The 26,931-nt window shown below is 39.9% G+C and overlaps 2 protein-coding genes across 4 annotated transcripts; one reads left to right on the top strand and one right to left on the bottom strand.

The window, feature by feature from the left end:
- On the bottom strand, nt 1-8,937 carry c11orf1 (chromosome 11 open reading frame 1). Its single transcript, XM_031905969.1, has 4 exons — nt 8,859-8,937; nt 5,271-5,448; nt 3,195-3,258; nt 1-251 (listed from the first exon to the last, which is right to left on the bottom strand). Exons 2-4 carry the CDS (start codon nt 5,445-5,447, stop codon nt 106-108), a joined length of 387 nt encoding a protein of 128 aa, XP_031761829.1. The 5' UTR covers nt 5,448; nt 8,859-8,937; the 3' UTR covers nt 1-105.
- Nucleotides 8,435-26,931, top strand: fdxacb1 (ferredoxin-fold anticodon binding domain containing 1). 3 transcript variants are annotated; one of them, XM_004916106.4, is made up of 6 exons: nt 8,435-8,572; nt 20,488-20,673; nt 21,685-21,841; nt 21,961-22,164; nt 22,398-22,556; nt 25,501-26,931. In XM_004916106.4, the coding sequence occupies exons 1-6, from the start codon at nt 8,545-8,547 to the stop codon at nt 26,603-26,605; spliced, it is 1,839 nt and encodes a 612-aa protein (XP_004916163.1). In that variant the 5' UTR covers nt 8,435-8,544; the 3' UTR covers nt 26,606-26,931. The 3 variants fall into 3 exon arrangements, with proteins under 3 accessions (XP_004916163.1, XP_031761828.1, XP_004916164.1); XM_031905968.1 differs by having other exon boundaries at nt 8,435-9,084; XM_004916107.4 differs by lacking the exon at nt 20,488-20,673.

Genomic DNA, 26,931 nt, shown 5'->3' with positions numbered 1-26,931 from the left:
TATTTGAACATACTTTATTATTATTTTTTTGAATTGTTAAGAACAATCTTTTGGATTCTGATTCTCTTAATGCATTTTATGAAGTCCTTAAGAATATAAGGCAGTTTATTTCTTCTCTTCTGACTCTTCAAATGGGGCATGTAACGGATGACAATAATCTAGCATGTAGCAAGACTTCTGAAGAGGTTTGGACTCCAGTGATTCTAATTCAGGCTGATGTCCTGGGAAAATGTGAGGCTCCCTTTTGAAGCCTATGAAGAAAAAAACCCCAAAAAACATTAAAGGGGAAGGAAAGTGTTAAATTCTCAATCACTACCTTTTTGTACCTTAATGTTCTGTCTATTTGCAGCAGTGCGTGTTTTGACTTCTCAATATACATCGTTCAATGTGGCAGTATGTCGGATATTTAAATTACTCCAACATGGCGGCGCTTAACTAAATGAGCATGTGCAAATCTTCTCCTGATCCCTAGACGCGAGCACGACGTACAATAGTGTTCATTGCGCAAACACAGACACGAGCTCCTGTTTTAGAATTTTCAAACGCACTCACACAGTGTGGAAAATGCACATGCGCTTCCTTATAGTCTGTCTAACTGCACATGTACAGGGTCTTGGTCTTGGTGCAGGAGTGTGGCATTAGGGAATTTTGATTACACAGCTCAGCGTTTTTTTCTTGTGGTGGTTCAGATCTTCTGAACAGGCAAAATATGGGGAGTCTTAAGGGCACTACTGAGAGAACTGAAGGTATGCCTGCAGCTTGAGATTAACTCTTTATTAGCCTTTCCTTCTCCTTTAACCTTTTAGAAAGGGATAAGTATCACTATAAAAAGAAATTATCACTGATTTCTCAAAAATCAATCTAAAGTTGTGTAAATAGAACAAAGACACTTGCCTTACAGAAAGCTGGATCATTACGTGCCAGCAATGAAGTGTCTGGAGATATTGTGGAGGGATTCAAATTAGGGATGCAGGATTCGGCCAAGATTCTGCCTTTTTCAGCAGGATGCAGAAGAATTCATGCCTCTGGCTGAACCAAATCCTTAAAATGATGTGACTTTTTGTCTTTAACTTTTCTTTATGCTAATTTGTATATCCAAATTAGAATTCAGTTCAGTATTCAGCTGAATCTTTCACCAAAGACTTGGGGCTCAATCAGATCCTAAACTGTGGATTCAGTGCATCCCTAATTCAAATACATTTTTTTCCATAATCAAATGATGTTAAGTTGATTTCTCAGTCAGGCTAACACTCACATTGTGGCAATGCCTGTGACTATGGGTGCACCAGAAACAGCATTGTCTTCCTGGAGAATTCTACTCCCTCAATAACAGAAATGGTTTAACATAAGATAATGATAATCATTAAAGAAGAATTTACTGACACTCATTTACTCTCTAAACAAATGTGTGTGCTTAAAGTATGCAAAGTAAATGCACTCCATCACAAGAGCACACCAAGTACCCTTTATAATACTTACCGTATATACTCGAGTATAAGCCGAGTTTTTCAGCACTAAAAATGTGCTGAAAAAGTAACCCTCGGCTTATACTCGAGCATATGAGTTGAGTCCATGCATACCTGGCCTTACGCGCACTCTGGCTGACTGGCTGAATGCACTCGAACTCCATGTGTGCCTGTTCGTAGCTGCGTGCGCACGCACTTACTCGCATCGGGCTTTGGAGCGAGTTGTGTGCGACGCGCGTTCAGCCAGAGTCGGCAGGAGTGCGCGTTATGCCAGGTATGCACAGACACATGTGGAGGGGTCCAGGGAGGGAGGTATGTCCTTCATACGTACTTACTCGCATCAGCCTTTGGAGCGAGTTGTGTGCGACGCGCGTTCAGCCAGAGTGCATACCTGGTATAACGCGCACTCCTGCTGACTCCGGCCGAACGCGCGTCGCTGAAGTGCGCGTTATGCCAGGTGTGCACGGACACATGTGGAGGGGTGCAGGGAGGGAGGGAGGTATGTCCAGCTACGGGGAGAGGTGGGCGCGACAAGTGCGTTCAGACAGTCAGCAACTGGGTTGAGGTTTAGAATGGGCGATGGTTTGCTGTGTTGGCTACTACAGAAGGGTGACTGTTATATTTATTGCATATTTTTTATCTATTCTGTAGCATGGTGATGAGCCTGGGGTGGAGGGTCAGCGGAGGAAGCAAATACTTCCCTTTAAAGGGGAACTATAAAAAAAAAAAGTCTGAGAGGCTCTTTGCTGAACCTACACTAAAAAAAAAGAGTACTGCTATCTTAGTGACGTAAGCCACAAGGGCTGCTAAAAATAAATGTCACATCAGCACTTTTCAGTCTAACCATGCACATATTCATTTCATACAGCTGATGTTATTATCTACTCCAGTTCAAGTGACTACATACTACTTTTTATGTGCACCCATGAAATGACCTTTAAGGCAGCACAGCACGTGATAATATGTCATTTTTTATCCTCTATTGGCATTCCATGGCCCTGAGTCGTCCTCTATAGTATATAAGAGCACATCTAGTAGAAAATAATTGAAGGATGTATCTGTGCTCTCTGTGACTCCCTCAATGACTTTCTATTGACCGTCCTGAATGTTCTGATCCCCAGTGGAATCATTACAGGGGTGGGAATCTGTTAGCTGATCTGACACATCAATACTGTAATGCGCACGCACTGGGGTCCAAGTACATCTCTCACCCTAGGCTTATACTCGAGTCAATAAGTTTTTCCAATTTTCTTAGGTAAAATTAGGTACCTCGGCTTATATTCGGATCGGCTTATACTTGAGTATATACGGTAACTCTTGATATTATTAAACAACATATAACCTTTGCCTATGTGGCAGTAATCACTAATTTATTGTCCAAAAATGGAGAGTATTACAGGTTTGGAACCACTTATCCACAATGCTGGGGTTTTCTGAATAAGGGGTTTTACCGTAATTTGAATCTCCATACTTCAAGTCTACTAAAAATGATTTAAACAATAAATAAAACCCAGTGGGACTCTTTTGCCACCTTCAATAAGGAATAATTTTATCTTAGTTGGGATCAAGTACAAGGTACTGTTTTATTTTTACAGGAAAATCATTTTTTAAAATTGAATTATTTGATTACAATGGAGTTTATAGGAGATGGCCTTCCTGTAATTTGGTGCTTTCTGGTTAACAGTTTCCTTCCTGTATTAGATACTAATACCCATATAATCCACTTACCAAGTGATCCAGTCTTTGTCTTGTTGTATGAGGAGGAGTAGGAACTTTGGTAATAGTGATCATACTGAAAGGAAAAATTGAGTAGTGGTTAAAGCAGCTAATTTGATCATGTGGCCTATAAAGGGAAACCTGATATATGATGTTTCCATCAACCAAGAAATGCATTCAGCTGGAACTGTACAAATTTGATCTGAAGAATCCTTGAGAAGTTTAATAAGACAGTGGCCCATGGACTGCTACTGCAGCTTTAGACATATCCATTGCTCATTAACAGCTGTTACAAATCCAATCACACCAACCAAATATATACCTTTCCTTGAAACAATGCAGGCTTCTGAGCATTAGTTGTAACACTTTTCAGGGTCTCTGAAAACTTAAGAATTTATACTACAGGACTAAGGTGACAAGTTGATAGGGAGTATGAAGGGATGCATCCAAACAAGTTGCACAAAATATTATGGAAAATGCTAAATATTATAAAAATGGAGGATCAATATTTTAAAGAAACTTTTAAGGAAATTAAGTGAATTATTGAGTGAAAAATGTATAAAGTTACTGAAGAAAAAGCGGCAAAGTATAAACAATTATGCTTAATATATAAATTAGTAGAAATGTTAAGTTTTAAAATAACATGGATTGGTCTATATAATAAATGTTCCCTTTAAAGGAGAAGGAAAGGTAAAAACTAAGTAAGTTTTATCAGAAAGGTCTATGTAAATACAGCAATAAGAACTCACAGAAATGCTGCACTCAAAAAACACGGTTTCTTGTCTTCTTTTGTGTATACATGTACTTTGGTATCTGACTTCCTCTCTCAGAAAAATCCTTCATTCCCCAGGCTGTAGTCTGCGCAACTCTCTCCTGCCCCCCCCCCATAAGAATTCATAAGAACTCACTCCCCCTCCCATCAGAATGTGTGATCTATGCTACCAACGGCTAGAGCTGCAGCACGGAAGCTACGAAGATCAAGCTAAAATGCCAGCAGTTATCTTAAACAAATGGAGGGAGCTTCTAGGGCTGATTACTCAGGTATGGTAAAGCTTTCTGGAGAATAAATATAGCGTTCTAGGATGACTTTCCTTCTCCTTTAAAGCAGGACAAGACATTGCACCTTGAACAAATGGGAGTCCAAGCAATGAAAAAGCAAAACAAGTGATCGGTTCCACCTTATTTGATATTTCATATGATGTCTGATATCTGTAAATGCAGCAACATTCCCATTCCAGCAGAGTGAATTTATGTTGCCATTCTGTGCAGGTTACACTGCCTATGGGGCCCTTTCTTTCTACTGTAACAGCTAGGCTGCTCATGCATGCTCTCATCCTATCCCGACTTGACTACTGTAACCTGCTGCTAACCGGCCTCCCTAATTCCCATCTTTCCCCCCTACAGTCTATATTAAACACCGCTGCCAGAATTCTCCTCCTCTCATCCAGGAGAGTTCAGGCCCTTCCCCTGCTAAAGGCCTTATCATGGCTTCCTGTTAAACAAAGAATAGTTTACAAACTCCTTCTCTTAACCTTCAAAGCCCTCCATTCCTCTGCTCCTCACTACATCTCTTCCCTGGTGTCTCCGTACGTTCCTGGCTGACTCCTTCGTTCCTCGCAGAGCAACCGTTTGGTTGCGCCCCCCACTACTACTGCTGTTTCCCGCCTTAAACCCTTCTGCCTGGCTGCATTTGGAATTCCCTCCCTGATGTCCTCCGGAGAGAATCCTCCCTCAGTCTCTTTAAAACCAAACTTAAAGACTACCTTTTGGAGCACTCGCCCAGCACCTGATCTGGAAACTGGCACTTATACTGTAATGTCACCCACTGTGACCTATAGCACTTATATTTGCCTATTTGTGTCTGTTAGTTACCCCTCCCATATAGATTGTAAGCTCTACGGGGCAGGGACCTCCTTCATCTTGTGTTTCTGACTCTTATTGCAACTGCACTTTGTATTTATTGTTGTACTTTGTATTTATCCATTATCTTTAACCCCCCAGTCTGTATTAATGAATTCTACTGTACAGCGCTGCGTACATAAGTAGCGCTTTATAAATAAAGATATACATACATACATACAAAAGTACCTGTGATGGCAGAGGCTTCCTTTTCTCTAAATGAGACAGGTCAAAGTGTTCCTGGTTCCAGTTGCCCATAAGAGTTTTGTTGGAATAGGAGTTTTCATTTGTTGCACGTCCCCAGCAAAACTGTTCTCTTCGTTGGACAGGACCATAAGGTAGGTTGGGATATAATGAATCAGCCATTCTAAGGAAACAAGTTCATCCAAAAAGACATTTAGTTATATGTGCCCACAAAGCATATGTAGGTATTGGACCTGTTATTCAGAATATTTTGGACCTGGGGTTTTCCAGGTTTTTCAATAAATTGGATCTCCATACCCTAAGGGACTGATTTACTAACCCACGAATCCGAATGGGAAAAATTCCAATTGGAAAACGAAAAATTTGCAACTTTTTCGTATTTTTTGCGATTTTTTCGTCGCCGTTACGACTTTTTCGTAACCATTACGACTTGCGCGAATTGTCGCAACTTTTTCATAGCCGTTACGATTTGCTCGTATCTAGTCGCGACTTTTTCGTATTGAGCGCTCGTAAACTGCGGGCAAAACTTTCAGACTTCGCATGATTTTGGAAGCCTCCCATAGGACTCAATGGCACTCTGCAGCTCCAACCTGGCCCAAGAAAAGTCACGATACTGAAGCTTGAATGAATCCGAAACTTTCGTACTCGGCGCGAAGGCTACGAAAAAGTCGCAACATTTTGCGAAACAGTCGTAACGGCTACGAAAAAGTCGCGTCAATTTACGAAAAAATCGCAAAATACCGATCATTATGAAAAAAACGCATTCAGATGCCTTCGGACCGTTCGTGGATTAGTAAATCAGCCCCTAAGACTACTAGCCATTAAATAAACCAATATGATTTTTTTTGCCTCCAGGTCTACGATATGTAGACCTTAGTTAGGATCAAGGTACTGTTTTATTATTACAAAGAAATCTGAATTATTTAAGTAAAATGGAGTCTATGGGAAACAGCCTTCCCGTAAGTTGGAGCTTTCTTGATAACAGATTTCCCATCCCTGAACTAGATTTAACAACTCACAATTGCTACCCCCATGCCTATAGTAGAACCACCTTTTTACATGATAATAAATATTAAATATTGTTTCAGAAAATGAAAAAGAAAGTCACATGTCTGAGAAAATGATAAGAAAATGGAGGCATATGCATGGTTGCTGAACAGAATCATCAATAATAAGTATTTTAATGAAGAGTCTGTATGTGCAGTCACTTTCCCTTGCCCTGGATTCACACAGAAGAATCTGAATACTTTGTAATATATTATTTAAACCACAAAGTTAATAGTTGTTACCTATGGGTAAAACATTTACAGCTCCTAGGACAAAGGGTATGTGTGTCTTCATACACAAAGCAGCAAATTACAAGGAATGAGTAAAAAGTGATCAGATCACTCATAATTTCAGGGACCCTTGTAATAAATGCATGTTGCAGGGTGCACTAATTGCATTCAAAGTACACTGCAATCAGTGCAGTCCTTCTAGCTGGATTTTCTAGACGTGTCCCTGAATTCTCAAGTGATCTGGTCACCCTAGATAAGGGGTCCCCAACTTTTTTTTTACCCCGAGTAACTGTAAAATGTAAAAAGAGTTGGGGAGCAACACCAGAATGAAAAAGTTCCTTGGAGGTGCCAAATAAGTCATTGGCTATGTTAGGGTGATCAGATCACTTGAAAATTCAGGGACACGTCTAATCAATCCAGCTAACAGGGCTAAACAGTTTATTTTAAAGGAGAAGGAAAGGCTAGGTCCCCTGGGGGTGCCAAAATTTTAGGCACCCCCCACTGACTTTAATCACTTACCTTGTACCCCAGGCTGGTGCCCCTGTTATGAGAAAACCACACCAGCCTGGGGTACCTGCAGCGAGTATTTCCTCTTCCTTATTTCTTGGGCCGTGTGCAAAGACGGACTAACATTTTGGCACCCCCAAGTGTCTTTTCCTTCTCCTTTAAATGTATGTATGTATAACTTTATTTATAAAGCGCCACAAGGGTACGCAGCATGGAACATGTATTTATTAGACATGCCCCTGAATTTTTAAGTGATCTGGTCACCTTATGGACTGGCAGACTACATGAGGCTCTGTTTGGCAGTACATCTGGTTTTTATGCAACCAAAACTTGACTCCAAGCCAGGAATTTAAAAATAAGAATTTGCTTTGAGACCACTGGGAGCAATTTGTTGCTCGTGAAATACTGATTGGGGATCACTGCGCTAGATGAATAGCGTGCTAACTCCAGGAGCATGCCAAGTATCATGTACACTCACAGATTATATAAGCATACCATTTATTTCTTAAAGGGTATGTTCACCTTTTAGTTAACTTCTAGAATGTTATAGAATGTCAATTCTTGGAAACTTTTCAGTCAACCTTTATTATTTATCTCTTATAGGTTTTGAATGATTTGCTTCCTTTTCTGTTTCTTTCCAGCTATAAAAATGGGGGTCACTGACCACTGCAGCCAAAAACTATTGGCCTCACAGTTTTTGGCCACAGTGGTCGGTGACCCCCATTTTATAACTGGAAAGATAAATGTTAATGTTAAAATTACTTTTTTTTTAACTTATCTCATACTGGTTGCTAGGGTAATCCAAGCCCTAGCAACCAGACTCCTGCTCAAATTCCAATAGGACAAATACTAAATAAAAAGCCAATTCATTTAAAACACAATGTCAAAATGTTTTTAAAAAATGAAGACCAATTACTAAATGCCTCAGAATATCACTCTACAAAATGCTAAAAGCAAATTTAAAGGCTTCTTGAAGGGCAACTTACATCAAACAAATGAAGTTGAAAACTTAGAGACCACATCTCCCAACAGACACTGATGACAGAAGAGAAACCCTCACCATGGTTCAAGGCAAGCAGTTTAAAGTACCTGTACTCCCATGGGTATTTTTGTGACATTAGAAGCCTTAACCCTGTGGCATATGCCCACAGTATTAAAGTACAACATCGTAAAAATCTGTACCCAGCCACAAGAGCTTACCAAGCACAATCAGTCAATATTTCATACATCATGCCATGTTACCGACCCACGGAAAAACATATTTATATATCTGCATACAACATATTATAAGTCGGCCAAGAAATAGTTGGGGTACCTGTTAGCACTGCTACGTACTGGTTTATGAGAAATACTCGGATCACTATCCTCCCCTCTGTTGCTAACACGATAGTTTTGCTTGACAACCACTATAGGCTGGTAACGTCATCAGAGAGCGCTGCCTACAGAGAGCAGCAACGTGGGAGAACTCGGATAAAATGCAGGGTGATGGCGCAGAGCATCATGGTAGGTCGTTTTGTCAGGCAATATTTTTTCTTTACTGCTATTGTTAGAAGTAGAGGAGGGAAAGATCGAAGGGAGTAGTCTAGCAGAAGCACAAGCCCTCCGTCTAGAATAAGGAAGCAAGACAAGCAGGGGCGTGGTAATGAATTTATTAAACTGCTCTCTGTGGACAGGTATAAGGGTTACTTTTAACCCTATTTTTTGGCAGCTGGCAGTGAAGAGTTGCCAGGTCCGAGTATATAAAAAAAGCTGCAGTTTAGTGTCTCTAGTCTAAAGTTAGAACAACAACCTGTCAGTTTGCCAGTGACTCCTGTGTTTGATGACATCATCACGAGATTTCGGACTGCAAATCTCGCGAGAATAGGGAAGCATAACCAGAGGCGATCTACTAGTCAGGGCACTACTATGAATTACAAGTACAAGTGCAACTTGCCCAAAGAAATTGTTGTACTGCTGGTGATTTGGGCTCACATACAGACACAGCAGGTGCTGATTCTTAAGCTGCTTGTTGTCTGGTATGTAGCTCTTATATTTAATGTTTAAATATCATATTAAATACATACATCTGTGCTGCACAGCTCTGTGACCTTTGGGTTACAAGATATAATTTGCTTAAAAAACAAATACCAGGGGTCCCTACATAAAATAGTGCAGCAGTAGACAGTGTACCTGCTGGGAGTTCATGTTAAAAGTCTAGAGGTCCTGGTTACATTCAGTAGTATTTCGTCTAAACCAGTGTAAGGAGAGGTAACAGCAGGCAATATGTGCAATATGTGCATATAGCCCAGGGGTGCCCGAGGTAGGTTGTGGTGGGATGACGTCCCGCTACTTCTTTTTCCCCCCCAGCATACTTTTGAGTGCGGCTGTTCAAGCCATCCGTCTTATTAGTTTCATCCCAGTTTAGAAGATCCCCACCGGGCCGCTGTATATATTTGTTTCTACTTTATATGTTTCTGTGTGCAGACTACAAAGTGGGCCATGAAGAAAGGAGCTACTACAATCCTTTCACATTAAACTTTAAGTTGGCACTTGAATAATGTTATGTGGCCATTAAATGTGAATTTGCCACTACATTTATATATTACTGTGTGTATTTGTTAAACATTGATTGATACTTTTTCTTGCTTATTGCGCCAAATATTTGTCACACTATTTTAACTGTGGTAGATCTCATGACGGAGGCCAGGTGACAAATTCTGGGCACCCCTGGTCTAGCCCCTTTTTGAAAGGAGGTAGCATCAGGCAGTGTGCTGTAGCATGAACACATGTACAGAATGAGTAACTGGTTCTAAATCTTTTAAAGAAACAGTTCAGTGTAAAAATAAAAGTGGTGTATATATATATATATATATATATATATATATACAGTGGAGGAAATAATTATTTGACCCCTCACTGATTTTGTAAGTTTGTCCAATGACAAAGAAATGAAAAGTCTCAGAACAGTATCATTTCAATGGTAGGTTTATTTTAACTGTGGCAGATAGCACATCAAAAGGAAAATCGAAAAAATTACTTTAAATAAAAGATAGCAACTGATTTGCATTTCATTGAGTGAAATAAGTTTTTGAACCCTCTAACAAAAAAAGACTTAATACTTAGTGGAAAAACCCTTGTTTGCAAGCACAGAGGCCAAACGTTTCTTGTAATTGATGACCAAGTTTGCGCACATTTTAGGAGGAATGTTGGTCCACTCCTCTTTGCAGATAATCTCTAAATCCCTAAGGTTTCGAGGCTGTCTCTGTGCAACTCTGAGCTTGAGCTCCCTCCATAGGTTTTCTATTGGATTAAGGTCCGGAGGATGACTAGGCCACTCCATGACCTTAATGTGCTTCTTCTTGAGCCACTCCTTTGTTGCCTTTGCTGTATGTTTTGGGTCATTGTCGTGCTGGAACACCCATCCACGACCCATTTTCAGTTTCCTGGCAGAGGGAAGGAGGTTGTCGGTCAGGATTTCACGATACATGGCTCCGTCCATTTTCCCGTTAATGCGAATAAGTTGTCCTGTGCCCTTAGCAGAAAAACACCCCCAAAGCAAAATGTTTCCACCCCCATGCTTGACGGTGGGGACGGTGTTTTGGGGGTCATAGGCAGCATTTTTCTTCCTCCAAACACAGCGAGTTGAGTTAATGCCAAAGAGCTCTATTTTGGTCTCATCAGACCACAGCACCTTCTCCCAGTCACTCACAGAATCATTCAGGTGTTCATTGGCAAACTTCAGATGGGCCTGCACATGTGCCTTCTTGAGCAGGGGGACCTTGCGAGCCCTGCAGGATTTTAATCCATTGCGGTGTAATGTGTTTCCAATGGTTTTCTTGGTGACTGTGGTCCCTGCTAATTTGAGGTCATTAACTAACTCCTCCCGTGTAGTTCTAGGATGCTTTTTCACCTTTCTCAGAATCATTGACACCCCACAAGGTGAGATCTTGCGTGGAGCCCCAGAGCGAGGTCGATTGATGGTCATTTTGTGCTCCTTCCATTTTCGAACAATCGCACCAACAGTTGTCACCTTCTCTCCCAGCTTCTTGCTAATGGTTTTGTAGCCCATTCCAGCCTTGTGCAGGTCTACAATTTTGTCTCTGACCTCCTTGGACAGCTCTTTGGTCTTTCCCATGTTGGAGAGTTTGGAGTCTGCTTGATTGATTGATTCTGTGGACAGGTGTCTTTTATACAGGTGACTAGTTAAGACAGGTGTCCTTAATGAGGTTGACTAATTGAGTAGAAGTGTCTAACCACTCTGTGGGAGCCAGAACTCTTAATGGTTGGTAGGGGTTCAAAAACTTATTTCACTCAATGAAATGCAAATCAGTTGCTATCTTTTATTTAAAGTTATTTTTTCGATTTTCCTTTTGATGTGCTATCTGCCACTGTTAAAATAAACCTACCATTGAAATGATACTGTTCTGAGACTTTTCATTTCTTTGTCATTGGACAAACTTACAAAATCAGTGAGGGGTCAAATAATTATTTCCTCCACTGTATATATATAGGATGGAGTGAACTGATGCCCGACATACTATCCAGAATGCAACTACCAGTCAGTAACCAATCAGTGACTTGGGGGGGCATATGGGATATAACTGTCAGTTAGTTTGTGAGCACACAGGTCAGGATCAATAGCAAACTAACTGAACTGTTAGACATCTGCTCACTCCCGGCCTTTATAGATGTCATTTTTAGCAGACTTAAGTTATGAGCATCCAAATTACAGAAAGATCCCTTATCCGGAAAACCCAAGGTCCTGAGCATTTCTGGATAACAGGTCCCATACCCATACCGTACTTTGATCCAGGGACTTGATTGCCCTCTTGAGATCAGGAAGGAATTTTCCCCCTCTAAAGCGACAGATTGTTTCACCTTCCTCTGGTTCAACTAGCAGAGTTGGATTCACTTTGACAAAAAATTTGAATTGATGATTAGATGCTTTTTTTTTTTTTCTTCATTTTTCAACAAAACCTATTACCTATTTTGGCTAACAATAAAAATACATTGCAAGCTTTTGGTTTTAATTTTTTATGACAAGCTACTGTACGCTAATGAAAGAAAATGCATGGTTCTGTGGGTCACAGCGCTTACAGCAATATATTATATTGAGTTATACTTAGAAGCAATATTGGTCAGCATATCTAATTTATGTATTTACATATTATAAATACTCAGAAATGAGTTGCTTTTAGAATAATTTTCAATATATTTGAGAAACATTACCTAACAGTATGTAATTATTTTATACCACTCTCTCTCTATTTGCATTAGGAAGCAATACCAGATAGTCTATTCAGCATTAGATGCATCAGAGAACATGGATATAAGAAAGTTTTTTGGCACATCATCAGCTAGGAGCATCACAGGAAATAAAAATAAAAAAAGTGAGATAATTGTTGAAAGTAGAGCAGTGGATGAAGTTGCTGGTAACCCAGTATTATGTGAAGACAGCAGTTCCTCAGGTTCAGAAGCTTTAATAATGAGCTCAGAGGCTCATAAATCATCAAGTTGTGAGGCACAGGAACCAGTAGTGCATGTGGACAGCAGTTCTTCAGGCTCAGAGCTGTCAGACATTTCCAAGGGTTGCTATGCTTAAAGCTGTGAGGCTCAAGAAGAAGAGCAGGGAGAATGCTCTTATAGTGTTTCTGGCAGCATCAGAGAAGCCAGTAGAACATCTAGGCTAGACCTTAGAACAACTGTAACAGGGCCGTCACAACCTTATTTAGATGTTTACCCCAGAACTGTTTTTGGAAAACAGAATAAGTCATTTAATTCAGAATATTTTAAGAATTTTTCATTCTTGGAGTACAGCAAGCAGTTAGATGCTGTTTTTTGTTTCACTTTCCGACAATTTGCAAGTAGCATCAAAGATTCTGCATTTACTGAAAAGGGAGTTAGGGACTGGAAAAATTTTAAAAACAAACTGTAGAAACATGCAGAGTCTGGTATCCACAAACAAAGCACTGAAAGGTGGCTTTTATATAAACAGACATAAGAAAGAGGTTCTATAATGGCAGCATTATCAGAGCCACATAAAACAAGCGTGAAGGAAAACAGAGAATATGTTGGTAAGATTATTGTTTTGCTCCTTTATTTGGCTAAGCAAGGAATTGCTTTGAGGGGACATAATGAAAGGGAAGTGTCCACAAACATAGGAAATTTTTTAGAACTCTGCACTCTTTTTGCCAGATATGATGAGGCCTTTGCAGCAAAACTGAGGAGTTTATTTAATCTGACACGCCACTCAGTCCAAAATGAAATTCTGCACATTGCTGCTGACAACGTGAAATGTGCCATTGTACAAAAGGTTCAAGAAAATGGCTTTTTTACTCTACTTGTTGATGAAGCACGCAGCTATAAACAAGAGGAATTGACAATCTGTGTAAGATACACTGAAAATTTAGAAATAATAGAGAGATTTTTAGGGTTTGTGGACTGTTCTAAATGTGGTGATGCTGAGGGCATCTATCAAGAAATTAAGAATTTCTTACAGTCATCAGGGATTGCATCACTGCCTATTGTTGCACAAAGCTATGATGGAGCTGCTGGCATGGCAGGTCATGTCAATGGAGTATAGAAGAAAATGCTTGATGACCATCCCACAGCAATATATTTGCACTGTATGGCACATAAATTAAATCTGGTCCTTGTGGAGGCCTGCAAAGTAAACAGGACTGCTGCAGGATTCTTTTTTACACTAGAGGATATATACAAATTTTTTTCCCAGCCTGGCACACCATGTTTATTTAGAGGCTCAAAAAAAGCTTGGCATGAAATTAGAATTAACAAGTCTAAGTGATACACGCTGGGCATGCAGATGGAAAAACATTTCTGCTGTAAAAGGTTCTATGAAAGCCCTTCTTGACACTTTAAATCACTTATCAAGACCTCCATACCGAAGATTTATTGAAGCATCAGGCCTTCTGAAGGCTATCCAGAATATGGATTTTTGTGTGTGTCTGATTGTTTTTCATGAGATCCTTAGTGTTATTCATATTGCACATAAAGCCCTGCAGTCACCAGACACAACACTCGCTCAAGCCTCCAGTGTGCTAGAGAAAACTACAAAAACTTTAGAAAGCATGCGGACCAGTGCCAAGTGGGATGAGATGTGGATGCAGGAATCCTGTAAGATGCATGATATCCATGCCAGCTCAGGAGAGGAACGTGTTCACAAGCGACCAGTTAAAAAAACAGCTGCCCTTGCCTGTTCATTTGTCACAAGCACACTTGGGCAACAGGAACACGAGCCAGGCACACATGAAAGCTCCAAAGAAAAATGGCGCAGTCAGCTGTATTTTCAAGTTTTAGATACAATGCTTGGTGAATGTCATTGTAGGTTCTCTGCACAAACAATGGAAATCGCTAAAAGTGTAGATGCTGTGCTAAAATGTGACACTAATAGCTTAGATGGACTACTGAACAAATATTCTAATGTTCTGAATATCAATCCAAAACTGGCACTTACAGAGATGGCCTTAATTAAGATTGATATACCGTATATACTTGAGTATAAGCCGAGTTTTTCAGCACCAAAAATGTGCTGAAAAAGTCGGCCTCGGCTTATACTCGAGTATATACGCGCGCTCTCGCTCGTACACACACTCCGGACGCATGCGCGCAGCTTACCCCCCCCCTGTATGTATGTGCGGTATCTCCAATATCAATGCACTCGCACTGCAGTTTATGTTTAATCTTACTGTTGGTTTCATTCCTACTGTTGGCATTCATTCATACGTTCCTGCGCCCGCTCGCACACCCCCCCCCGGACACATGTGTGCTTGTGCGCAGCACCCACCACCCCCTTGCCGTGCGCTCATATGTACGTGCGCTCCGATACCACCGCGCTCGGACTGAGGTAGTGTTTATGTTTAGTCTGCTTACTGTTGGTTTCATTTGGCCTAAAGCGTCTTTCCTTTGCACGTCCCTGCAGGGCTAACCGATAGTTGTTTCTTTTTAAAGGGGAAGTATGCCTTTTGTTTTGCATCTCTAGAAGTAGACTGAAGGTGCAACATTATTAGAAATCTTACATTTATTTTTGCTTTTCCCCCCCTAATGTTACATGGTCTGTCCCCACAATTAAGCTTAAAAGGATACTGGTCTGAATTGCAAGCCTTTAGTTTCATTTGAATTGCTGCTTGCTTTTCTCTATGGATCCTCTTGCAGCTGTCCTCAATACACCAGGGGTAGGAATTTCAGCTGAAAATAGGGCATTTAAAAAATAAAAAGTCATCTCAAGGATAGCAGGGTGCAGAAATGACCAGGAATTAAAAAAAATAATAAAGGGGTTAGTATCCTTTTAAAATGTGACCATTGTACCAGACAGTAGACTAAATATTAGGTAAATTTTTATTGCCATTACCCAGGCCAAGGGCAAAGTTGCTTTGCTCCTTGTTATACAATAAGTCCATTACCCAGCGAGTCGGACCTTCCGTACGGATGGATACAGTAGAGGGGGCTCTTGTCATGTAATCGGGTGAGTTTTTGTAGGGAGCATTGTGCAAGTCCATAGAGCATGTCCATATAACAGAAAAACACAAGATGGGCCAGTAGAACAAATAATACGGCACTGCCCTTAATACTCTGGCACGAGCTAGTGTGCAGGTGTGTTCAATAAAATGGATGCCATTTCTGAACAGACACAGCTTAATTCTTTCAGTGTTCGTACACCATTAATGTGTATATAAAGGCATAAAGAAATAATCACATTGGATTGCTCTTAATCTGCAGCTGCCAAAATTATATATTTATGTAGAATTCCCAGGGGGTCACACTGAGTGTCCTTTTATTAAATAATTTGATTATTGAAACTTAGCAGTAGCGGCTGCATCTCCCACCGTAGGCTTATACTCGAGTCAATAAGTTTTTCCAGTTTTCTTAAGTAAAATTAGGTACCTCAGCTTATATTCGGATCGGCTTATACTCGAGTATATACGGTACCAGAAATTACACTTGAAAAACCAAAAGGGGCTGCTTCAACAAAGTTTTATCCTAATTTTACAAAACTCTTTAAGCTGGCACTAACATTACCTACTGGAACAGCTACATGTGAAAGATCCTTCCCTGCAATGAGGCGGTAAGAAACTGGATGCGAACAACTATGTGTCAGTAGAGACTCACTTCTTTGTGTTTACTACACATTGAAAGTGACTTAACCAGGCAACTCAACATTCAGCAGATCATAGACACCTATGATTAAAAGTCCAAACTGCGAATTGTACTGTACTTCATTAAACTCAAACTTTATTGAAGATGCGGAAATATGGCAAAAAGAAACTCGGTTTAAAAGGTAATTTCACTATACAATAACCTTTACAATAATGTAGACCAGTGGCAGTCTAAGACAATTTGCATCTAGTTAGAAGGACACACAAACTACATTAAGCTGCTTTGAGAATTGTTTTCTGTTACATGCCATTAGAGAGAAGTTAGTTTGAAATAACTTTAAGCATTTCCTATTTATTTTTAGTATTTAACTATTTTATTTTAGTGTCTTACACAAGACCCTCAGTTATATAAGTATTGAAGTAACAATCACTCATCGTATGGTGACCGTTTGTTCATTATTATGTTTCAGGTCCTTGTGTGCTTAGTATTACAAACCACACAACACAAGTTTTGAAAAAGCAGCTACAGTGGTGTGAAAAACTATTTGCCCCCTTCCTGATTTCTTATTCTTTTGCATGTTTGTCACACTTAAATGTTTCTGCTCATCAAAAACCGTTAAGTATTAGTCAAAGATAACATAATTGAACACAAAATGCAGTTTTTAAATTAAGGTTTACGTTATTAAGGGAGAAAAAAAACTCCAAATCTACATGGCCCTGTGTGAAAAAGTGATTGCCCCCCTTGTTAAAAAATAACTTAACTGTGGTTTATCACACTTGAGTTCAATTTCTGTAGTCACCCCCAGGCCTGATTACTGCCACACCTGTTTCAATCAAGAAATCACTTAAATAGGAGCTACCTGACACAGAGAAGTAGACCAAAAGCACCTCAAAAGCTAGACATCATGCCAAGATCCAAAGAAATTCAGGAACAAATGAGAACAAAAGTATTTGAGATCAGTCTGGTAAAGGTTATAAAGCCATTTCTAAAGCTTTGGGACTCCAGCGAACCACAGTGAGAGCCATTATCCACAAATGGCAAAAACATGGAACAGTGGTGAACCTTCCCAGGAGTGGCCGGCCGACCAAAATTACCCCAAGAGCACAGAGACAACTCATCCGAGAGACCACAAAAGACCCCAGGACAACATCTAAAGAACTGCAGGCCTCACTTGCCTCAATTAAGGTCAGTGTTCACGACTCCACCATAAGAAAGAGACTGGGCAAAAACGGCCTGCATGGCAGATTTCCAAGGCGCAAACCACTTTTAAGCAAAAAGAACATTAAGGCTTGTCTCAAGTTTGCTAAAAAACATCTCAATGATTGCCAAGACTTTTGGGAAAATACCTTGTGGACCGACGAGACAAAAGTTGAACTTTTTGGAAGGTGCGTGTCCCGTTACATCTGGCGTAAAAGTAACACAGCATTTCAGAAAAAGAACATCATACCAACAGTAAAATATGGTGGTGGTAGTGTGATGGTCTGGGGTTGTTTTGCTGCTTCAGGACCTGGAAGGCTTGCTGTGATAGATGGAACCATGAATTCTACTGTCTACCAAAAAATCCTGAAGGAGAATGTCCGGCCATCTGTTCGTCAACTCAAGCTGAAGCGATCTTGGGTGCTGCAGCAGGACAATGACCCAAAACACACCAGCAAATCCACCTCTGAATGGCTGAAGAAAAACAAAATGAAGACTTTGGAGTGGCCTAGTCAAAGTCCTGACCTGAATCCTATTGAGATGTTGTGGCATGACCTTAAAAAGGCGGTTCATGCTAGAAAACCCTCAAATAAAGCTGAATTACAACAATTCTGCAAAGACGAGTGGGCCAAAATTCCTCCAGAGTGCTGTAAAAGACTCGTTGCAAGTTATCGCAAAGGCTTGATTGCAGTTATTGCTGCTAAGGGTGGCCCAACCAGTTATTAGGTTCAGGGGGCAATTACTTTTTCACACAGGGCCATGTAGGTTTGGATTTTTTTTCTCCCTAAATAATAAAAACCCTCATTTAAAAACTGCATTTACTTGTGTTATCTTTGACTAATAGTTAAATGTGTTTGATGATCAGAAACATTTTGTGTGACAAACATGCAAAAGAATAAGAAATCAGGAAGGGGGCAAATAGTTTTTCACACCACTGTATACATTGTCTGCTGAAATCTCTGCAACTCTTACAGAGTGTATATCAGTTACAGTCTTCAGGCTAGCATTTTAGACAGGAATGCTGGCTGGTATATTTAGTGTTATATTTTGTGTGCTGTGAGTTTTTTACAGGTATTAATCATTTTGAATTAATCTCAGGGATTACCTTGCAGCCCTGTTAGTGGGTTTACTAAAACATCATCTTTATTTTTTAGAAATATCAATAAGCACAAATAAGAATGCATGGGTGCAAATATTCAGCATTAAAGGAGAAGGAAAGTCACTTGGGGGTGCCAAAATGTTAGGCACCCCCAAGTGACTTTAATCGCCTACCTTTTACCCAGGGCTGGTGCCCCTGTTGGGAGAGAACAGCACCAGCCCGGGGTAGCAGCGATCGCTTCCTCCTTCCTGATCGCGTGCGCGCGCATGCGCAGTAGAGTGAAAAGCCGAACTTTGAACAGAGAAATCGGTGTTTCACTCTACTGCACATGCGCCTGTCCCGGACAATTGGCTGCAGCGTGAATAGGGAAGAAGGAAGCGCTCTCGACAGGTACCCCCAGGCTGGTGCTGTTTTCTCCTAACAGGGGCACCAGCCCGGGGTACAAGGTAGGTGATTTAAGTCACTTGGGGGTGCCTAACATTTTAGACTTAGACTTTTCTTGTCCTTTAAGCCCTCTTTTACACTATAGTTTTTGAAGCAACATGGTCAGATGCTATAACCAAATTGCATGAACATATTGTTTAATTTGGGCCATAGCTATGACTATGCACTGCACAGGTGTATAAATTAAATGAGAAATTAATAGTAGTTGCTGGGTTTTCATTATTTAAAAGTTATAACCTGGGATAGATCCATCTCTTTGAGTTTTCAAACAGGTATTTATGGAAATATTAAAGCTAAAATATAATTATTCAATATTTAAAACTTTCTGTACATTCAATTATGTGAGTAAATGCTCCTATTGTCTAAGAGGGTATTAGATACAGAATAGGGCATCACAGTTGCTGTTTCTAAGCAAAAAGGCAGCTACTGTTATTTGAAAGGGGACTAAAATATATCCGCACTATCCTTTCTATATGGAAAGTAAAATTCTGATTATTTATTTTGGTTTTTTTTTGTGCAAGTAGACTAATAAACATAATGTTTGATGTTAAACAACAACCCAACCATTAGTCATGATTTGTTGTGATTCAGTATTGTGGATAACCAGAACTCTCTTTCTGTAATTTTTGTAATAAGAGTTCTATATATATTGTTTTGAAAATAGGCTGAACTTCATCTATGTGTGGTGATAAATGACTTAGTATTTAATCATTACGCCTGTGGGCCTATAAGTTGGTAGCTCTTAGGTCAGCCTATGTATAGGACAGATTCCAGCCTAATATTGCAAAAGTGCATATTTAGGCCATTGCCACTCCACTAGTGGAAAATTTCTGGCAAAGAAACTGTTCATGTGACATTAGTCTTACCCAGAGCCGGAACTAGGGGTTGGCAGAAGAGGCACATGCTTAGGGTGCAATGATGGGGGGGCGCCACGCTGGTACCTCTTCTGCCTACCCTTAAACAGTGCTCCTTCACCTCCAGCCTCCATTCATCACTGTGGGGCGATGGAGGCGAGATGGCCGGCCGGTTGCCCTGGGAGCCCTGTCAGCTCGGCACACCTCTGGTCTTAGCCTCCCCAAATAAAAAAGTCACCCTCCGCCTATGCCTGTCGCCAACTTAACAAAGTAGCCCAATTTAGCAGGAAATCTGCCAGCCTGGCTATCCTGTCCACAATCCACAGCTCCAAAGAAGAAACATCTGACAGCAACAAAAGAGTAGGTTTGGAGCAAAGACATACAGGGAGGAATATGGGTGGCCTTTTGCTTGAATATACAGAGTTCTGTCATTCAGTACTATAACCTCTTCTTGTGGGAGAAAAAAAATGCATGCCCAGCCCTCATTTCAGTTTGGACACTAAAGAGAGGGGATTTATCTTCAAATCTAATAAAATTATTATTTTAGGAGTAAAATGCTCTCAAAACTATGTTTATTAGTGTTGATACATGAGCCCTGTGTTCTGACAGAAGCACCTTGTTAGGTGGGACTGCCTTTCTACATTCTGTACACCCTTTGCTTTGATTGTGACCTTGTCTTGGTTTTAATAGGGTTTCACGTATAATACTGTTTATTGTTTTATTTTCTGCAGGCCAGCATATTATGGAAAAATCCCTTAATATTCTGTTGGTGGGTGAGGGGAACTTCTCCTTCTCTGTTTGTCTTTGTGATTTAAGCCATGGCAAGCATCACATTACTGCCACATGTTTTGAGGCAGAAGATAAAGTATGCAGACAAACCCTAGCCTGGGACAATGTGCAGGATTTAAGAGAAAAAGGTAAAAAAGAAAGTATGACACTATAAATTACACTGGATTAGCCAATAGATCTTTGAAATTATTGTAAAACTGAGCATTAATATTATGTGCAAAAAGCTTAATAGTGCTGCTTATAGTGATAATGCTGTTTGACAATCTGGCAGCTGTTTTACATTTCCCTGAAAGTATTGAAAGATGTCAGCATAAAAAATGGAGGAAATGCTATAAAGCAGCTGTGCCAGTTTCTCACTCTTATTTGTATTATCTGCCAAATTTTTTGCTCTAAAATTTTTTTTGTATGTTCCACGTAGGGTGTTACCAGGTACATTAAAGCATTATACCTTTAAGTCCCAGCGGCCATAAGTGCAACAGCTTTACAAATAAAGGAAAATTGATTAATGGATATACATTTTCTTTAAAGGATATATAAATCCTACATTTTTCTACCATGTGTATAAGTTGGGTAAATCTCCTCAGGGCCTCCATCATAAACTAGTAACTAACACATGGTGGTTGGATGAGAATGACAAATAGGGAGATGAGAAAAAGAGCTAAAATCAGCAAATGGGTGGCAAAGGTGGCACATAGGGAGAGAGAAAACCTACTGAGATTGGCGCATTGGATATGGAAATAATGGTGTATGTAAGGGATAGGGTAGGTTGATATTTGCACTTGGGGTTGTAGAGAATGATGCATGGGGAAAGGGGTAAAAGGTCTGGGATTTGTACTCATAAAAATGAGGGAGAGAATGGCACTTGATGAACCTGATGCTGCTGTAAATGGCACTTACTGGATGAGGAGTATTGAGGAGGGTATTAAAGGTGGAAAAAGTTCTGAAATTATTTATCTTTGTCTATTTTTTGTACAGCACAGGAACCTGACATTTTACCAGGGGTGTGTAGACTTTTTATATCCACTGTACATGTCCTTTAAGAAATCAATAAAACACTACAGAAAAAAAAATATATGTGTATTTTTCTTGGCAGTGGTATATATCCTAATAACATATAATATGTTTGTGTATATTTTAAGGAGCTGCAGTTCTCTTTGGGGTGGATGCCACAGACCTTAGTGGTAACGAGATGCTTGCTAATAAGCTATATGATCAAATTATTTTCAACTTCCCCCACTGTGGAAGGAAGGCTGGTGTGAAGAAAAACAGGGACCTGCTCACAAAATTTTTTATAAGGTGAGTAAAATCTTTTAGAAACGAACTGTTATGAGCCCTTAGATAAATTAAGTCTTATTTGTTTTTCATGCTCTACTGCTCACCACGTTTTCTGTTTCTCAATGTTTATTTTTTTACAGCTGCTCCAAAGTTCTTGCTCAGAATGGGGACATACATGTTACGTTGTGCAAAGGACAGGGAGGAACACCTGCAGATCACCCAGTAAGAGAATGGCATAATAGCTGGCAAGTGGTGGCCATGGCAGCAAAAGCAGGATTTATTCTAAGTACAGTGGTTCCTTTTGGTTCTGATCAATACAGTGCCTATCAATGCACAGGATACAGGTATATGACAATTAATACTAAGTCTCTGTAGATTAAAAAAATGTCACACAAAACTTTTTAATTGTGGTAATATTTTCTTTTGATCAAGTAATGGCAGCACCAGATATTAAACAAAAGGACATGGTACAATGGAAATAAGAAGCCTGGAACTGGTGGCCAAAATATAAACATGCATGAAAAATTTGGCTGAATGAATGACTTTTTTCCCTTTTTGTTTTATATTTCTTCCACAGAAGCCAAGAAAAATCATTCCATGTGGAAGGCTCTTTGACACACATCTTTACTAGGAGTTTGCCACTGGAGATGCCAAAACCACTGCAACTAATAGGCAGAATCACAGACATGTTAGCATTGAAGAAAGTTCCACATGCGGAAGATATTAGAGCTCACAGGTGAACGGTTTTAGTAATTTGTATCTATTTAAAAAAAGAAAAAAAAATACTTTGAGCCTTTGGGGCTACGTTTATGTGGTAGGGAATAGACTTCTAAATATATGGGAATTGTATCCCTTTTATAGATTATGACTTTCATCTTAGGAGAACTAAGCTTTAATAAAAAAAAAAAAAGTAGAGCAGAAATGTTGTATGTTAAGGTTTTGGCTTCTGTACCAGCCCAGGCAACCACAGATGCCCTCGGTAACTCATTTTCTTTTCTGCTGATTCATGCTGCTGTCAGTTACCTGAGCTTATGGACTGACTCACAATATACTGTATATATAGAATATAAATATCACAGTATAAGGCTGATAAGCAAATAATGTAGATTATTAGTACATGGCAGCTCTGAAACCAGTGCAATTAATATCAGAATTTAATAATCAGCCCTGTAACATCAGGGTATAAATAAATATAAGAAATTCTCCTATCAGTCCTAAAAGGGTAGATATCCCCTTAAAGTAAATTCTGTAGTGAGGGGCCCCACTCACCCTCTCACAATGTCTATTGCAAAATGTATTGTTTTTAAATAGTACACCACAGACAATGGCAGTGATTTCTGTTTTTTACAGTTTTATAAAAAGAATATTCCCCAGGGGCAGCCCTGCAAGCCAGGTCATATTTCTTGATGCAGATACACGTTCCTATCAAAATCAATAGGCAAAATGTACCCCCAAACTGCCTCCAGAAGTGCCATGAACAAAGAGCCTAGTTAAGAGAGACACTTCCTTTCTTCACTCTTGACTGGAGATCATGCAATCCTTCCATATGCTAGAGTACATAAATGAACAGTACTCATGGTGGCAAGCTTGAAATAAACTGGTGCTAAAAAACATCTTACCCTAACTGCATATTTTTTGGTAATCCTGCCTATCAAAACAAAACTAAGCTTTTATTAGCGGGTAAATCAAGGGATTCTGTAAGATTATTAGTTACTGTGATCAGCAGCCCCCCCCCCCCCATACATTTTATGAAGCACTCGTGTTATAACCAATCGTAATTACACGTGCATTTGCCTACTTTCATGCTAGAAGCTGTTACCTCCACTGACACTTTTTTATAGGTGACCTGTTTCTGGGCAAAAAAGCACTGTACAAATTATGTTCCATCCAGTCTTGAAATTAACAGTTACAGAAAGCAGACAGGCGCCATTTTGTGGACACTGTTATTAAACGAGAAGGAAAAGCTACCTTTTACCCCGGGCTGGTGCCCCTGTACGGAAAGAACAGCACCAGCCCGCGGTACCTGCAGCGTTTCCTCCTTCCTTCTTCGCCGCGCACGCATGCGCAGTAGAATGAAAAGCCGAACTTTAACAGAGAAGTCGGCTTTTTCACTCTACTGCGCATGCGCCTGACTCACAGTCAAGGCTTAACGAAGGCGGAAGCGCATCGCCCCAGGTGCCCCGGGCTGGTGCGGTTTTCTCCTAATAGGGGCACCAGCCCGGGGTACAAGGTAAGCGATTCAAGTCACTTGGGGGTGCTTAACATTTTAGCACCCCCAAGTGACTTAGCCTTTCCTTCCCCTTTAAAGGAGAAGGAAAGGTAAAAACTAAGTAAGCTTTATCAGAAAGGTCTATGTAAATACAGCCATAAGAACTCACAGAAACACTGCACTGTCAAAAGATTTGTTGTCTTTGGTTTCCTGTGCCAGAGAAACGCAGCTCTCTTTTCTCCACTCTCCTGCTCCCCCCTCCCTCAAGAATGCTAAACACTCACTCTCCCCCTTAGGAATGTGGATCTGGGCCAGTCAGCAGGAAGCTTCCTCATAGTTTTACTAACTGAGCATGTACACTGGTCTGGGTCTCGGTGCAGGAGCGAAGCATTATGGGAACTTTCTTTACACAGCTCAGTGGTTTTTTTTTTCTTGTGAGGCTTCTGATCATCTGAATGGGATAAATGTGGGGAGACTTAAGGGCACTATTGAGAGAACTGAAGGTATACCTGCAGCTTGAGATTAACTCTTTAATAGCCTTTCCTTCTCCTTTAAGGCAAGTTTTGTATAACCCCAAAATCTTAATGCACCAGAACGGAGAACCTAATGCTCACGCCTATGCACAGGCTACACAGTTATAAGCAGTGAGGAGGGGGAATGTGAGGAGTGCAGTGACAGGAAGTGCTGAAAGGAACGTTTAAAATAATCGATTGCCACACCTTTATGTCTCAGGCATAAAAGCGGGGTAAGCAATTTGTGATTGGTATCTGGTATACCCTAACAGGTATAAATATTTAATTTTAAAAAAATGAATTTGGATTTCATGTTTAGAATGTTTTAATAATCAGAGAGAGTGTTTGCAAACAGGATTACCGAGATTCTGCTTTTATGAGAGGGGTAAATGAAACTAATTCAAATCTGAAAAAAATGTCTGTTATTTGTGTACTATTTGAAAACAATAAAGGTAAACTGCCCCTTTTATTCCTTATACTGGTACATTAAAAGTACTGTAATATGGAACATCAAGTATTCCATTAGAAGCTTTCCAAAGCACAAAAATATATTCTTTATATAAGGGCAAGATTGAGTTCATTGAGATTCATGTGAAAACTCATGGATGAGGTTCAATTTGGGATGCAATTCAGTTCAAAAGTCAAGGGAAACTCTATTGAAGTCTATGGGGGAAAAACTGGAGCTGAATCTGGAGAAAGGTTTTTTCTCCTTAAATCTTGAATATGAGTTTTCACGTTATAAATCATAAGATTACCTTTTCTTACTGAATTGAATCTGGCCCTAAGTGTGAGGTACAGATTATTTACATTTTCTCAGAAACACTCTGTAAGCACAACTTTTCTATTTGGCAAATGTAATCAGGATTTGTACAAGATACTTTGAAGACATTATTGGCATTCATTTACATTAAAAGAACGAATATAGTGAAATACTTTTTCATTTTGTTTCTATCCTATAGAGATCTCTTAGAACAGGATGTAAACCATCCAACCAAGATTCTCAACAAAGAACTTGTAGCCTTTATGGAGAAACGTGTGGCACTAAGATGTCTGAAAGATATGTTTTCCCTAGTATGTGATGCCTGCAGTGGTTCAGCATATTGCTGTTGTTCGGTACCTGAGACTGTTCCATATTTCTTATATTCTTCGAATGCAGAGCTGAAGCAGATTGGTTCCAACACTTCCTGTACAAACCAGAGCTCCAAACTGTATTTAAGGCCTTCACTGTCATATTTCACTAATGACATCATTCAGAGACCTGACTTTACCCCAGGGGTGATGTACGTATTGAATGGACTTGTTTTCAGAAAATGTTTGGCATCACAATGGAACATGCCAGTTTATCATGAATTCATGCTTTTGTGGGGTTGTGAGACAGACAAGATTACAGAGCAAATGCAGATGCTCATGAATACTATTGACAGTGCCATAGCATATATTCAGACTTTAATTGCCAACAAGGCTATGTATTCTGGAAAAATGAATACTGAAACAAATACCATTTTTAACAGCGAGTTAACATTTCACAGCAACCCCCACACTGAAAATTGCACTGAAAATTTTTCTTGTAATTATGGTGATCATATAATAGGACATATAAATGCATTGTCACCTGGGAAAATAGGCAATGAAACTGGCCTTCTGGAAGTGACACTAAATCTTGATTTAATGGCCATGTGCCTTCTGGATATCCAAGACTGGCGAATCCTTTGGACACCTGATGACAGATTCAAGCAACAATTTAACACTCCTCAACTAAGAACCTTTAAACTGTTCTCTCTGTACCCCCCTCACTATACCCATGATGTCAGTTTTTGGGTTAGAGAAGGGTCCATTTTTGATAATCTAGAATTTCATATGTTAGCTCAGAGAGTATCCAAAGGGACCATTCTGGACATTAAACTTCTGGATGAATTTCAGAATGTAAATACTGGACAGACCAGCTTATGTTATAGGATAATATATCAGTCATGTGATAGGGCACTGAGTTATGAGTTGGCATCAGAAATGCAACTGTTGCTAAGAGAAGAATTACAAAATTGTTTTAGTGTTATTCTTAGATAGTCAAGGTGCCAAAGAAATAGTAAATAATACTAAGGAAAAATTAGCTAAATGGCTGAAGACATCCCTTCTGTAAACAGTATGGGGAACACTTCACTGGAATTGGCTTAATGTATTGCTGTGAGGTAACCTATGTAACTTCTGTGTTACCCAGATAGATTAATTGGGAGCAGATAAAAATAAGAAAGCCTCTATGCTTATGAAATTGTGCTTTTTTGCACTAATATTCTATACACTGTAAAAGGCAAAGGAAGGTAAAAATCACTGAGGGGTGCCAAATGTTAGGCACCCCCCAGTGATTGTAATCGCTTACCTTTTACTTTGTAGAA

Source organism: Xenopus tropicalis, chromosome 7 (genome assembly GCF_000004195.4).
Source record: "Xenopus tropicalis strain Nigerian chromosome 7, UCB_Xtro_10.0, whole genome shotgun sequence".
Classification (NCBI taxonomy): domain Eukaryota; kingdom Metazoa; phylum Chordata; class Amphibia; order Anura; family Pipidae; genus Xenopus; species Xenopus tropicalis.
This window is presented reverse-complemented; position numbering and strand designations above follow the sequence as displayed.